Raw genomic sequence first — 16559 nt, 5'->3', positions numbered from 1 at the left:
ACTTGCGCCAAAAATTTTTGACAGCATTTTGACAGTATGTCGAAATGTAGCCAGGACTAAAAGAACTTGAGGGTTACTATTAATATAAGTAAGAGTTATTCTAAATAACATACCAGAAATGTACCATACTACAAGTTGAAAATAGATGAACAATAATAACTAAACGTAACAATTTTTGTTTGATAAGTCGAATATTTATAGTTATGAATCATCAAAATCAATAAAGGAACGCACTTGCACGATTACGCGCCTGCCGTATTTATAAAACATAAAATACTGCGGATTTATTTTGAAACTATCTTTTATCTCTTTCACTCTCGCATAGATTCACGGTAAACTAGCGCCAACATACTGTCAGTAGTACCGTTTTAAAAACACGTGCCGCGGAGCGTGTACTCGTATAGGCTGTTAGTGTGTGTGAAAAAAAAAACGATTGAATGAATCGGCTGCTGACCTTTCGTAACTGTCAAATGCGGAAATTGGTTAATTCCACCGTAAATACATTTTTCTACAGAAATGTCTAATATTAAGATTAATAAGTGACTAAACCGCCGTAGCTGTGAACAACTGTGATATAAGTAATACGAATAAAGTGCTGTTATGAATAAAATTTAAATTATTGTTAGTGTGAAAGCCGTTTGGGCGTTTTGTTATTTTTCTACTTTATTACGAGTTAAAAATGGAAAAGAACAAGGAATATCACGACCCGGATTACCCGGAGGCCTCAGTGCGGGTAAAGGTGGAGACTCTTAGTTTGTCAGAGGAGGAAAAAGAAGAGAAGATAAGAAGCATAATTGAGAGGGAGTTTAAGAATGAGATCGATGTTCGTGAGAATGAAGTGATGCTGGCGGATCAGCGGTAAGCGGGCTGTTTGCTGATTTGTTGATAACTTTTGACATGTACTTGATGCACTTGTGTTTGTTTTGACGCGCATAATGTGTTTATACTTTTATTTGTAAATAACAGGTTGCAAAAGTTTAAGAGATGCATTTGATTGTAACCGTCTGTGTTATGATTGGATTTTTAGTTACCTTTCAACCTTTTATTTAGTAAAAAAAGTAGAATGATGATAAAAGTAAGACAAAAATGTTTGCTTAGGGTGGTATTCCATTCCACCTGTCTAATTTCTTTTTCCATGTCAGTACGTCTCACTGTCTCATTGAGCAAAATGGGAGACGCAATACACATTTTGGACAAAGAAATTGAACAGGTGGAATCATAGGATACCCACAGTGGGGCAAGGTGGGGCAGTTGCCCCACCCCGGTCTCTGACCATAAGCTAAGAATTTGTGTTTCAACCGAACCCTGTTACAACATACCCAGCTTCCTCTACTTCTGCCCCACCCCTTAAAAATGCTGCGTACGCCTATGGGTGGAATACCACTCTTAAAATAGAAGACATTGTTCAAAACACATTCAGAGTTCAGACAGACATCATGCAGTATCTCTGTTGTATGAAGTAGTTTTTAAATCAAACTTAAACAGCCAGGATTTGTACTGAAATGTTTTACCCAACCATAATAAACTGGCCAATTGTACAGTTTTATATCTATATCTAAATAGTATATGACTGTTTGAAACAGAATTAAACCACACCTTTAAATGGTCTATGAGTCATAATAGTTCTGATTCAGACATTATAATATTTTATTGATCTGAATAAGAAATTGATAAGTGCTCCAGTACAAATAAAAATTAAGCTTGTATGACTTGCTTGTTTGTTTGAAAAACCTGCATTTAATACCATTTCCGTGTCAAACAAGCACATGGTCCACCTGATGGTAAGGAGTCACATAGCTTATAGACACCTGCAACTCCAGAGGACATGCATTACTTTAACAGTCTCATGTAATTATAATTAATTCCAAAAGAACCTATAGACAAAATTATATGCTCTCATGGCCCATGTTTTAACAAGATACAACTTAATCAAACTTCAAATGTATTCATTTGAAATTAAATGAAGTTACTGATCATTCAAAATTACCTCAAACACCAGGTTATTGTAAATAAGTAATAAAAAAAAATGTTTTTGGTGCAAGTTCATCACGGATCGAATTATTCTTGGTGGAATATTCTCTCGTCCAATTCGGCATTACATAAGTACACCTTATTGTATAGGCTTGCCACAGTCAAGTTAATTTTTTTTATCTGATTTTTATTGAGGCTTTGTACACTTTATGTGAACATGTCAGCCTCACGGGTGCTTTCATAGTTCCCTACTCAAGGGAGAGATCAATAAAGTGGTACACTGATAGCTTTGTCCTAAGGCTTTGTCAGATAAAGGCAGGCAAAGGCTCCATTGTGCATGGAACCCAAACTACCAAAAATTATTTTTCTCTAATCCGAATTCCGGATGCAGTCCAACAACACGTGAGACAAGCCATCAGTCCTCTGACAGACTAGACACAGAGGTGACAGTTTAGCACCCATCATACACAGAAACTTATTTGTAGGGATGCGTCCAGCAAGTTAAAATTAAAACGTTTTTCGCAGAATGGCCACAGCGCGCAGGATGCTGCACCGGCTGCGCTGCGTGCTGGTCTCCCGGTACTACCGGGACAAGAAGCTGCAGCTACCTGAGGAGCCTGAGGTAGGTAGAGGTACCAGTACTGATGTGCCGTTGGAAAGTTGAAGTTTCCAATATTGCGAATATTCTTATAAGGAAAATTTCATAAACTTCTCATGTATTTTTATAGAGATTCCGATTCAAGCTTTCCTTTTCCGAAATAGAAATTTGCAAGTCTTATGAAATTTTTCGCATCTTGCACATCTTTTATCATCATCATCATCAGTGATGAGTGTCTATAGTTCGTTTTTTTTAGCATTAGAAAGAACTTCGCAGAAGTAAGCTTGTGGTTCCAAATCCGGCACTTTTAGCGGTAATAATTTGAAGTAAATTATATGTATTGACCGTGCTACATTAGATAATTCAATAATTATTAACAATTAAAGAGCCTGATAAAAACTGTACGCCTGCTTCTATGGAGTTCTTTCTAATGCTAAAAAAAACGAACTATAGCGGCGCGTTAGGCAAGGCAGCGTGGCGTCGAATGCCCAAGGGATTTCAGTATGCCGCCTTCAGTAGCGGATTTGCCCTAAGGCCCAGTAAGCCCGGGCCTAGGGCGGCAAATTGTGACAAATATTCGCTGATGTTAACAAGAAAGAACTCGAAATGTAGTCAATATGATGAGTGCTGAGACAGGGGCGGCTAAAGGCCTGGGGCGGCAAAGAGTGCAAATCCGCCACTGGCCGCCTTAGAGATCAAAACTCAAGAGTCAAACTAAAGAAATAATTATTTTCTTGATTACAGTCACCTGCAATATGTTACACAATGAAGGTCGCAAAAATATCTGACACGATCTTATTTTTAGAGCGTGTCACATATTTTTGCGGCCTTCGAAGAGATATTGCAGGTGACTGTACTTGACTGATTCAAAGTATTTCTCGTATATGGTGTAAATCTAAAATATGTAAATGATTTTTCTTAGATGTTAACTGACTTCAGAAATTTTCGTGTAAGTATCAAATATGTAAATCACCATTATTCCTTTCGCTAAACTGCGTCCAACTTATCTCGAATTGTGTAAATAATATTGACAAAAAAATGACAAATTTCAGAGGATGGATTCCTTTCGGTAAACTGCGTCCAACTTATCTCGAATTATGTAAATAAGATTGACAAGGAAAATAACTTGTTCTGTTCCACAGTCGTCATCATCAGTGCGCAGCGGGCAGCGACGCCTGCACCCCTCCGTGAGGAAGCTCCTCGGTAAGACGACGGCCGATATAGAGGAGATCTTCAGACCGCTGGCCACCAGGAACAAGAGGAGAGATTACTCTGTAAGTTCATGTTTCTTTCTAGTTGTGTGACGTCACTATTTAATGTTTCATATGAATTCCATATTAGCAAATCGTTTTGACAGTTCTAAAAAAGTAAGTGATTTGACTAGTAGGAAAATACCATATTGTATAACACATGTGTTTTCCAGGCAATGTTACAAGCCCGCAACTACACGATCCCGGCAGACGGCTCGCGCTCGCTGCGGCCCGGGGAGCCCCGCGAGGAGCCCGAGTCGGACCCCAAGCCCACCAAGGTGCCGCGACACATCGAGCCGAGACCCGAGAACGTACTGACACTAGACGAGGTCACGAGGAACAAGATGAAACACCGCTATAGGATTATTATTGGTGAGTTGTAGATAATATTGGAGCCCCACGAGCCTTACAAGCCCAACAAGGTGCCGCGACACATCGAGCTGAGACCCGAGAACGTACTGACACTAGACGAGGTCACGAGGAACAAGATGAAACACCGCTATAGGATTATTATTGGTGAGTTGTAGATAGTATTGGAGCCCCACGAGCCTTACAAGCCCAACAAGGTGCCGCGACACATCGAGCCGAGACCCGAGAACGTACTGACTCTAGACGAGGTCACGAGGAACAAGATGAAACACCGCTATAGGATCATTATTGGTGAGTTGTAGATAATATTGGAGCTCGCGCCAGACCCGAAGCCCACCAAGCTGCCGCGACACATCGAGCCCACACCCGAGAACGTACTGACACTAGACGAGGTCACGAGGAACAAGATGAAACACCGCTATAGGATCATTATTGGTGAGTTGTAGATAATATTGGAGCTCGAGCCAGACCCGAAGCCCACCAAGCTGCCGCGACACATCGAGCCCACACCCGAGAACGTACTCACACTAGACGAGGTCACGAGGAACAAGATGAAACACCGCTATAGGATCATTATTGGTAAGTCTGTAGATCTGTACCTAGCTGGCCTAGCTCTAGGTAAAATGAATGATGTAAAAAAATGTGTTACCTGTCAATTAAATACTACGCCTCGGTTTTTAAATTCTATATTTAATTTCAAGAATCCATGTAATGAGACTTGCATAAAATACTATTGTAAGACCAACCACTCAAAACCAACTTTATTTCCAGGAAACACATCAAAATACGCCCCGGCGGCGTCCAGCATGGACCGGTCGACCCACAAGTGGCTGCTCTACGTCCGCGGGCCCGCGGGCCGTGACGCCTCCAGGCTGCTGCGCGCCGTGGTCGTGACGCTGCATCACTCGTACGCGCCGCACCACATTGTGCATATAGAGTGAGTTAGAAAAACATAAATGTTTATTATTCTACTAACTTTGTCTGCGTAAAGTTGGTGATTTTTAGGGTTCCGTACCCAAAAGGTAAAAACAGAACCCTATTACTAAGACTCCACTGTCCGTCTGTCTGCCTGTCACCAGTAATTCCTGCAATTCATGAACCGTGATAGCTAGTTAACTAGGCAGTTGAAATTTTCATAGATTATGTGTTTCTCATGCTGCTATAACAACAAATACTAAAAAAGTACAGAACCCTCGGTGGGCGAGTCCGACTCGCATTTGGACCCGGTTTTCTTCATTTCATTTCATTTATTGCATTTATAATCATGTGTTACATAAGGTCTTAACCCACAATTTACTATGAAATTCTTATTCTCTTAATAATAAATATCTGCGCCTGTGAACGGGTTCCAGCAGGCAGAGGCAGAGGATTACTTAGGCGGTCGTCACACTGCTCCGCATCTCGCAGCGGCGTCCGTTGATGCGTTTTTTAACTTTGTATGTAGAATCTTGATTTTGTATAGAAAAAACGCATGGTACGACACACTGGCTCCGCGTCGACGCGCGGAGGAGCGAGACGCACGACGACTCGCGCGCTCGGACGGAGACGCGGTGCGTGCCGCAGGGTATGTCACACCGAGCTCCGCAGTGCCGTACGGATTTTAGTGCAAGAAGGACGTAGGTGCAATGGATATCGAGTATATCGACGTCGATAAGTTTATTTTTGAAATTGAAAGTCGTCCAGCAATTTGGAATATTAAATGCGACGAATATTTTGCTTAGCAAATAATCAAATGACGAGGTTGAGATACGGGTGCATAAAAAAATTTTTTCTTCGTGTTGCCTTAAATCTTGGTAATCTCTAGCAAAAGACCCATTTATAGGTCTAGTTTGTAAATAGGGATGTACCCATGCAGTGTCTTCTGCGTTTTATGACTCGATTGTACAAAAAACAAACTGAAAGTATCACCGCAGCGTTCTGAATAAGTCCCGTTTCCATTTTATCGACAAATAGGAACTGTTTTCACCTTAACATTCGAATGTGAAATGAACGCGAGACGGAAGTAACGCGGGACGTCGCGCATCGCAGCTCCGGACGGAGATGCGGAGAAAACTCGGACGTTGGTGCGTTGTCCCCGCATGCGAGTCCGTTGCTCCGCGTCTCGCAACGGGACGCGGCGGCAGTATGACAACCGCCTTAATTGTATAGGCAAATGCGAATATGTATGTAAAAAAGGTACTTTATAAATAAGTCTATAAATTCAAAAAAATCCTGACATTTTCTTGTTCCGTCCCCATTCCTGACAAAAGGCCAAAGTTCCTGACATGTCAGGAAAATTCCAGTCATCTGGTAACCCTACACGCAAGACTATTAAAAGACCAGGATTTATAGGCCCGTGAAATCCAAAATGGAGTTAATAATATTTGTTAACTGTTACGTCTTATTACTTATAGTAAACCACCGTACCACATATCGCGGCGCGGCTGGGGCGAGTTCCCGGCGAGAGTGGAGCTGCACTTCAAGCTGCCCGACCGGAACCGACCGGCCACCGTGGAACACACCATCAAACTAGACAGACACTACACTGGACTGCAAACACTAGGTAGGTAACCTATAGCAAAGAGAATAGATAGTATAGAGGGCTATTGCCAAAGTAAATTTTGTAGTCACGGTACATTTACTGCCATCTATCGACACACGATTAAATCTTAAAATAAAATTGAAAAAATGTATAGATTAATCAAAATATGCTTGCGGATAAATTATTTTTAATTTTTATTGTTCCATACTGACCCATGTTCTATCACTGATATGTGTTAAAATTGATAAATATCAAACGGTGAAAGGTGAAACACATACCAGTGAAAGAACACGGGTTAGTATGGAACAATAAAAATTAAAAATCATTTATCCGTGAACATATTTTGATTAATTTATACATTTTCAATTTTATTTTAAGTTTTAATCCTGTGTCGATAGATGGCAGTAAATGTACCGTGACTAAAAACTTTACTTTGGCAATAGCCCTCTATACTGTCTATTCTCTTTGATATTACTAAATATATAGTAAATAAAACGTTATAAATAACTATAGGTCGTATTCGAGTTAGGTTTACGAACAGAAAGTCCTTCTTTTTGGAATTTGGTTGTTAATGTAACTTATTTACAAGGGGCAAGAAACATTATCGGGTAGCAAAATAAATTATACAGTTATGAAGTTGTTAAGATACAATATTGTTACGCTATATGTCGCTATACGCCGCCCTAAGGCGTGAAAACAAAAATAATATAAATATTCGGACGCTTCTGGTAAGCTTGTGACAATGTTTAGGGGTGAAAGAAAAGCAAAGGGATGGTACTCACAGCTCGTCCTTTAAATAGTCCAAATTACAGTGCACTGTTCACTCCTTTCACTCGCGTTTCGGGGGCCTTTGGTTTCGGAAGGCACACACGACACTGAGGGTGCAGAACTTCACCCTTTCGAGTTCTTTTTGAAGAGTCCGATGTGTGTCTAGCTCGGAGGCAGATCGCATTCTGCCGAGCGTTCCCGAATGATCGCCGTGAGTTATGATTATGATTTAGGGGAGGGTAGTTGGAAACTGCACATTGTCACAAGCTTCTGTAACTTAGTTACTTCAGAGCTATTGGATTGTTGTTCCATAAGGCAGCAAGTTCTAGTCTTGCCCAGATCGGTGAATTTTCCATTTTCCCTTTAATTAAAAAATTTGCAGTATTCCTTGCACACAGTCGTTTAGAATTGGCTACTTTCCTACTAGTCAAATCAGCTCCTTTTTTAGAACCGTCAAAACGATTTGCTAATAAGGAATTTATATGAAAACGTGTGTAGTGACGTCACAGTCAAATCACCTACTTTTTATACTCCCATCCGATTTATTAAATAGAAATTGTGTTTAAAAATAACTGCTTACTATGTTTTTCTAATAATGATCTGGTGCTTTATTTCGTTCAGGGTGTGAAATAATTTATTTTAAGTAGAGGAAAGTACCCAAGTATTAGCTCATATCTTCCATGTTCTATTTCCATTTCAGGTGCAGAAACTTTAGTAGATGTCTGGCTGTACAGTACCCCGGACATGCTGGAGTGTGAGTACAAGGAGGAGCAGGAGACCCTGCCGGAGCCCGCCCCGGTGCCCAAACAGGAGCCCGTGGAGCCCGAGCCCGAACCACCGGCACCCGACAGCTGGCTGGACTTCTTCACGGAGAACACTAAGCTGGACGTCGATGAGATGATCATTAAGCCGGAGAAGAAGCAGGACAACCATATAGGTAAGAGCAGTACCGCTTGTTGATGGCACGACCTAAAGCGAAATGTTTACTTCCTTATGTTTTTAGGGTTCCATACCCAAAGGGTAACAACGGGACACTAGTACTAAGACTTCGCTGTCCATCTGTCTGTCACCAGGCTGTAACTCATGAACCGTGATAGCTAGCTAGTTGAAATTTTCACAGATGATGTATTTCTGTTGCCGTTATTACAACAAATACTAAAAACAAAATAAAATAAATATTTAAGTGGGGCTCCCATCAGTGGCGTAGCTAGCATGGGTGGCACCCAGTGCGGAAGTTGTGGGTGTCACCCCAAAATTCAATCAAAAACCCCTAAATGGGTGACACCCGGGGCGGTACAGTCAGCAGTAGAAGTTGCTAAGCGGGCCAGTGCCCTGTTTATCAAAAGCTTGTAACTTGTAATACAAGTGGAAGTCCCTTTTTGACAGCTTTTGTTAGAAAGGGACTTCCACTTGTATTACAAGTTACAAGCTTTTGATAAACAGGGCACAGGTGTTCAAAATGATCTTGACGCGACTTTATTGTTAAGAGAATAAGAGCGTGTCAAGGCAATTTTGAACACCTCGCCCGCTTAGCAACTTCTGCCGCTGACTGTACACTACACAGAACCCGCCTGTCGGCTGTGGGACATACTAGTTATTCGAAACCTGTCTGATGTGAAATAGTATGAAAATGGGCTCATATAAGTTCATATTTCTGCCACTACGAGCGAGTTTTTCATACAATTTAGTCTGTGATTTGTTTGTACAACATTATTCTCTACTTTCAGAAAACCACCTGGACTTAGACAACCACATAGACCAACAAATAGACTTGGAACCAAAGGACATTAAACCAGACATATTCGACCTTGAAAACTTCATCAAAATGGAAAACGACCACGTGGACTGGTCAAACGATAAAACTATAGAAAACCCTTCCGAAACTATACCTAACGAAATACTGAACCAGCCCGCATCGCCCAAGAAACGAATCATGAAATATCTAGACCCGAAAACAGGAAAAATATACTACCTAGAAATGGATAGGAACTTAGATCTAAGCAAAGTGCAAGAAATAGTAATCAACTCGAAAGGAAACATGAAAACGGCGAAATTAAGTCCTGTAAAGCAGAACGGAGTGAAAAAAGTGAAAAAAGGTGTTTCGTTATTGAAGCCGGAAGTTAAAAATTTGATAAACAATAAGGAGAAGCTAAAGAAGAATTTTACACATATACAAAACGATCATTGTTATTTAGGAGTGACGTGGGCGAAGAGTATAACATTCAGTGCTCCGGACAAAGTGTTAGTGAAAAAAGAAAGTAATCTATACGATAGTTTGTGTGCGTGTGTGAGTAGGTTTACCTGTGTGCGTGTGGCGGTGAACTATCTGCTTAGGAAAGTGCCGATAGTGACGGAGCTGGCGAGAGACCCGGACTTTAAGAAGTGCTTTCCTTTTACGGTGGACAGCGATGAGAGGTTTTGGAAGATGGATTTTGCTAAGCGGAGAAATAAAGAGGTGAGTTAAATTGTGTGTCTGTGTCTATATAGTACTAGCTTTTGCCCGCGACTTCGTCAGCGTGGAATTATTAATTTAGGTAGGTAGCTATTAATTTATTCAATCTGCGTTTTGTTTGAATTCCCATACAAACTTCAACCCCCCTTTTCACCCCCTTAAAGATTCTTGAAACTACCCTTTGGGGAAGAATCCCCAGGACTCAAACTATCCCTATACCAAATTTTATCTAAATCGGTTCAGTGTTTTAAGCGTGGAGAGGTAACAGACAGACAGACTTTTATAATATTAGTATGAATTGGGGCTAAACCGGATGAATCTACATTTTAAGATAAATGGTTGGTCAACCAATACCAAAACGCCAATTGACGCGCGCGGCTACAACCCAATATCAACCTTCGTGCATTGCGACAAGCTTCACAATGGCGTGACATTCAAAGGGATAACCGGACCGCACTCTTTTAGACGTAATATTTGAGAATTTAATACTCATATTAAAGATGTATATAGAACAGGAATTAACTTCAGAATAAGTCTTAAACAGATCATTCAAAATCTAATGTCACATCATGGTCCTAGGACAAGCGAGCGTACGCGCGAGGCAATTTAGACGTGCCTTGGCTGCATTGCCTCGGGCGAGGCACGTCTACACTGGCCGTTTTGTGCGCGAGGAAATTGCCTCGCGCGTCCTCGCTCTGTGTGGACCCGGCTATTTGATGTTCCTTTTTTGAAGGCCATGCTTCATAATAAGTGTCACTCTCATAACGAGATCATATACACAAGCGAATCAATCTGTTCTACTAATATCGAGAATGTTTATAACATTAAGCGCCACTTGTACCATCCCACTAACCCGGGGTTAACCGGTTCAACCGTTAACCAAGTGTCAAATATTACTGGTAACCATGGTAACTCCATTTTAAACCGGTTAACCCCGGGTTAGTGAATGGTGCGAGTGGCCCTAAAAAATAAATTATTACATTCCAGTGGTCAAGAGCCAAGTTAATCAACACAATCCTCACGGAGCACTTCCGCACCACCGAACCTATCTGGCGCACCAAGCAGATCCTCATCTTCTCCCGTCTCCATGGATACCAGCCCGTCCGGAAAGACAGCTTCTCCACCGACTACTGGGACAACACGGAGATTACCACAGACCCGGCCACTATTAGTGTGTTTAACCCGGAGGATTTCAATAAGAGTTTGACGGATACTGTGGATGTTTCGGACGATGAAGATGTTGAGGTGTGTATTCATTTAAAATAAAATATTTCTCTTAATTACTCTTAAGACGAAGCGGAAAGTGAAGCGAAGTGGCCGAGTGGATGGGGTTCGCTTGACAACTAAACTCAAGAATTGACGTAGGCACCATTTTTTACGAAAGCAAATGCCATCTGACCTTCCAGCCCAGAGGGGAAACTGGGCCTTATTAGGATTAGTCCGGTTTCCTCACGATGTTTTCCTTCGCCGACTGGTAAATATCAAATGATATTTCGTACATAAGTTCCGAAAAACTCATTGGTACGAGCCGGGGTTTGCACCCGCGACCTCCGGATTGAGAGTCGCATGCTCTTACCACTAGGCCACCAGCGCTCCTTTGTTTTAAAATGTCTGTACAGTCGCCATCAGATATATCCGACCGGCCAAGGTGTTCACAATATCTGAACACGCACCCTAACGCCTTGACAATAGAGGCGTGTTCGTATATTTGTAAGCACCTTGGCCGCACCGATATATCTGATGGCGACTGTATGATCCATTGACTTGTTTCCAGGTGGTAGGCGAAGTGCCGTCTCGTGTGGGTGCGAAGAAAGAGGAACCGTCGGGCCTCGCCGTGCTGCCGGTGGAGAGGGAAGAGGACAGACTGCGGTTCCTCTTCCTGGAGCGGACGTGCGCGGACATAGGCGTGGAGTTGAGGAACGAAGATGTCGGCAATGGATACTCTTATAGGTGAGTCATAGTCTAATAAAACATGGTCTTCTCTTCCCAGAGTGACATAAGCCTACGTCACAATAACATGGCCGCTATATATAGCGCTATCGCATATTATCATATAGCGCTGTCGCATGATGACGTAGTCACTTGTGTCAGTCAGGTGACTTAGAAAAGACGGGAAGAGAGTACCAGGCGGAGTTTATTATTATACCATGTAGGTGAGTTGAATGGTTCATAATTGGTCATTGTCTAGCCATTTTTCCCATATACTTAGGGCCACAGACCAAACATCCTCCAGACTGAGCATAGTCGCGCTACCCCCTCTGCCACGCATACGGTAATTTTACTCCATGTTCGAGTCGAAAGTGTCTTTGTGTGACGCCCGTGTCTTTGAACGGACCAATCACGGCACGGCACTTCGCTCACCTCGTCCCGCGCACCCCCGCATTTTTGGCATCATCGGTTGCATGAAATAATTGCTCTAAACTCGGTCTAGAGGATTCCTAGTCTATGCTTAGGGCATACTGAAAATTCCTGGACTGGCCACTATAAGTCTTCTCATATATCAGAATTCAGAAGCTTTCAGTACGGCCCACGTATCAGTCAATTTGAACATTCCTCACTCGGGAGCTCCGGCTGTGGAATTAGTTCCCTACCAAGGTTTTCTTGAAGTAACTACAGAATGAGTTTCTTCAAAAAAGGGTACAGGTTTTTAAGGGGTCACCTATGCGCATTTAATACCCCTGCAGTTGTGGGCGTCCGTAGATTACGGTGATTGTTTACTATTCGGCCGTATGCTTGTTTGTCACCAACGTGGTTTTTATAAAAAACAGTGATGTTCAATCTTTTTTGTTACGAAGTTTTTGACGTGAAAAAGTTATCGCGATCCCCAAACACTATTTAACATGTATTGTTTTTTTACTTTTTTTTCATTTATTTAGGCTTTGTAAAGGGGCCCACTGATTAACAGTCCGCCGGACGGTATCGGCCTGTCAGTTAGAACAAAATTTTGACAGTTCCGAACAACTGACAGGCCGATACCGCCCGGCGGACTGTTAATCAGTGGGCCCCTTAAGCCCCAACGAGGCCCTTACAGTGGCTTTGCAATTCACATATTGAAAGACACTGTCATAAGCAAATAAACAAAGGAGTGCGGTCACTGTTTGTTAACCTTTTCGCCGCCACGTCAATGAAGTAGGTAATAAACTGTCATTAGCGCCATGTCAAAAATTGCTCCTATACAAACCTGACTAAAACTACAGTTTGATGACTTGATATCGTCGAGATAATTTCATAGTCGTGGCGTGTGGGGCCCGAAATGTTCGGACTTCATATCAAGTCAACGGCGGCGAAAGGGTTAATAAGGCCCAGTCAGCAACCAAATCTCAAGATCTGGTTCATATATGTGACGTTCCACGGCAAAAGGTACCTTATGGCGGCTGGCGCTTACGTCGACTAGCGCCGCAATAATATTGGAGTGGCGTTAATAATAGCGTAAGCGCCAACCGCCATAAGGTACTTTTACCCGTGGGACGTCACATATGTATGTATATGTTTTATTAAAGTGGCTGCCAGCTTAGTTATGAACCCAAATGGTTTACTAACAAGGAAGGGTACCCAACTGTCCGACTCCGATTTGATTTATTTTGATATATGTTATAGAGTAGTCTAAAATAACGGGCACGTATTTTTTTTTAGCTACCCAAACTCAACCTGTTAGGAGAAAATGGCCTTTAAAGTACTGAAAATTGACCAAACCTTCTAATTTCTATGAAAAACTTTTTTAAAAAAAATTGATAATTAATTACTGGTTTCGTTATATGTTGGAGAACATGAATAAAGAATGGGGACGTGTTTTGTCATTTCACCACAAACTCATTTTTTATATTAAAAAAAATATATATAAGTATAATAGTATTAGTATTATTTAGTATTATTAGCCTATATTGTCCCACTGTTGGGCAAAGGCCTCCCTCTTATTCTTCCACGTATCCCTATCCTCAGAAGTCTCCCACCAGTCTCTGTCAAAAGCGTCAAGCTCGTCCCGCCATCTCCGACGAGGTCTACCGTGACGCCTTCCAATTTGTGGGACCCAACGGGTGGCTGTTTTGGCCCACAGGTCTTCCGGCATACGGCTGACGTGTCCTGCGCAATCCCATTTGAGCTTGGCGGCAGTTTCAGCTACATCAGTTATTCCAGTTTTGGAACGTAGTATTGTATTTTTAATGCGATCGGTTAATTTCACGCTCAGAATACGTATAATAAATAAATATAATAAATATATTTCCGGTATGGTACCCTTCCTTGTAAGTATTATCTTGTGGTAAACGTAGTGGCGTTTCTGTTGTCAGCGCGGTGCACGCCGTCCTGCTGTCAGCGCTGCGGAGCTTCGCGGAGGAGTTGATCCGGAATTCGCACGCGGCCGCCTTACTGGAGGCCAGCGCGCCGCCGCCGGACCAAGGGCCCAGCGTGTGGACCGGGTATGCACTTTATATTTTCAAGTATTTAAATCCTTTATCCCAAAGAGTAAAGTAAGTATATAGGTATTGCTTTATCCCTATGGGTCGAAGTGTATCCGCAAGGGCCTCCGAAAACAATAAGATAAGATCTAAACCCTTCACTCGGTTTTCTTACTTAATTTCATTTATGGGTTTTCACTTGTGTGGGGGGAGGGGGGTTTTCTGGTCTTGGCATATGCTACGGGGGGTTAACGAGGGTAGGAGGGGGGTAAAAAATGGGTTACGTACGTTATGTTGCCTTAAATTGATAGTTCCAATTGGATATATTTCTGTATTATTTGACGACTCTGTATTATTTTATTGTTCAATAAAAAAATGATAATGTACACATTTATTTGCAATAAACATACCTTTACAGGAACGCCAAAAAAGCTTTAATTAATAATTTTGAAATTACTTCAGATGCTGTAATCTAGTTTTCTTCTTATTTTCGTTTCTCTAAATTTGTCTGTCCACGAGTATGGTTAAAAAAACAGACAATAGCCAAGCGATACACACAAATGTGTATCGAGTTAGACCAAGAAAAGTCTGCAGCTATTTTGATAGCACACGCAGTGCAAGTGTTATTTATACGTCATAATTTCATAGAAGTGTGAGTTTGAGGAGTTTGATAATCGCTGCAGAATTTTCTCGGTCTAACTCTAAGCAATGTGTATGGTTGCAGCTGGGCGTCGGGCACGGCGGTGGCGCCGCGCTGCGTGGCGCGCGGCGCGGCGCGGGCGAGGTTAGCCGCCCTCACCGCCACCGGCAGGGACTGCGGGGCGCCCCGGAAACATACCAACGAGCTATTATAATGCTTATTTATACTACATTGAGCCTTTTATTTACACCATACCTTGTTCCTTGTTCCATATAAACGGTTCTGAAAATTAACCCTTAACCTTTTCGACGCCGTGTCAAATACAAAAGCTGTCACTCAGACGCCACGTCACCGAAGTGTCAAAACTGAAATTGAACTACAGTAGAACCCGGTTAATACGATCACGTTTAAAACGATTTCCCGCATAATACGCCATTTTACGCCGGTCCCTGCAACTTTAGGCCTGTTTTCATACATTTTTTCACGGTTAATACGACTCGCGTCCCGCTTAATACGCTCCCGTTACGAACCATCTGCACGTTTGTGTTATTGCCATAACCATCGGACGGTCGTATTGTTATGCAATACGCCGTTAGTCAACATTTTTTAATGTGTAACCTACCTTAGGTTTTTTGTTTTGTCTTTAATGACTTTTGTCGGGTACTTGTCGGCGAAAGAATGCTATGCCACCTGCTTGACGGTTATGGACCACGGAGTGCAAGCTATCGCTCCCAGATTTTTATTTGCAGTTAGTTACTCCACGACTTTATAGTTGAGCCTATTGTCAGTGTACCTAATCTAGATTATGTAACCCTTTGTGTCACAATTTTTATTCATTATACAATTTTTAGTAATAAAAGCGTGCAGTAGTGTATGGCTTATAATGACTAAAATAAGGGAAAATACTTTTTAGTCAATTTTGAAAGGGATGTATGTAAATAGGTGGCTGGGTATAGATGACCACCAGGACGAAAGGAGTCCGCGTGTGAACCTACCCACACTTAGATATCATTCGCTCATTATCACCGCTGCGGTGTTTGTACATGAAATAATACTAGTTTTTATTTCACGTTTAATACGATTTCCCGTTTAAGACGCGTATTTTGCTAGGTCCCCTCAGAATCGTCTTAAGCGGGATCTACTGTATATGCATATACATGTAGGTCTATGTTGCTCTGTGGTCTGTGACCGATTAATCAGTCTTTGGCGTTGGACCTGCGGTGCGGATATATCGGTCATTAGCGTCCAAAAAGTGAACTTTTTGACCGCCAAATACCAAACACCGCCGCTACAGCCCAATATCAACCTTCGTGCATTCCGACAAGCTTCACGATGACATAATATGTGGTAGTGCATGCAAAAGGACGTCAAGTGGTGCCAACCCTAATAATTGCTCGGAGCAAGCTCGAGCCGAACGAAGCCAAATTTTCCCGAAAGGAGGAGTGTCACCCCCTGACTTCTTAGTATGGAAAGTTTGAGCTCAATCGAATAGGGAGTATTGGGGGTACTCCAATGTTCTGCCGCCAGAGTGCAGCACTAAGCTATAGTTCGTTTTTTTTAGCATTAGAAAGAACTCCGCAGAAGCAAGCGTGCAGT

General features: G+C 42.1%; 1 protein-coding gene across 1 annotated transcript; it reads left to right on the top strand.

Annotated features, from left to right (window-relative positions):
• The first annotated feature begins 400 nt into the window (after positions 1-400).
• Positions 401-15177, top strand: LOC134676769 (uncharacterized). The gene is made up of 13 exons (XM_063535153.1): positions 401-858; positions 2497-2593; positions 3712-3843; positions 3993-4199; positions 4347-4479; positions 4960-5125; positions 6582-6730; positions 8178-8414; positions 9205-9932; positions 10917-11174; positions 11704-11879; positions 14216-14344; positions 15048-15177. The coding sequence occupies exons 1-13, from the start codon at positions 680-682 to the stop codon at positions 15175-15177; spliced, it is 2721 nt and encodes a 906-aa protein (XP_063391223.1). The 5' UTR covers positions 401-679.
• Positions 15178-16559: the final 1382 nt, after the last annotated feature.

The sequence above is a fragment of the Cydia fagiglandana genome, chromosome 25, assembly GCF_963556715.1.
Source record: "Cydia fagiglandana chromosome 25, ilCydFagi1.1, whole genome shotgun sequence".
Lineage (NCBI taxonomy): Eukaryota > Metazoa > Arthropoda > Insecta > Lepidoptera > Tortricidae > Cydia > Cydia fagiglandana.
The sequence above is the reverse complement of the archived record's forward strand: the minus strand, read 5'-3'. Positions and strand labels throughout refer to the sequence as shown.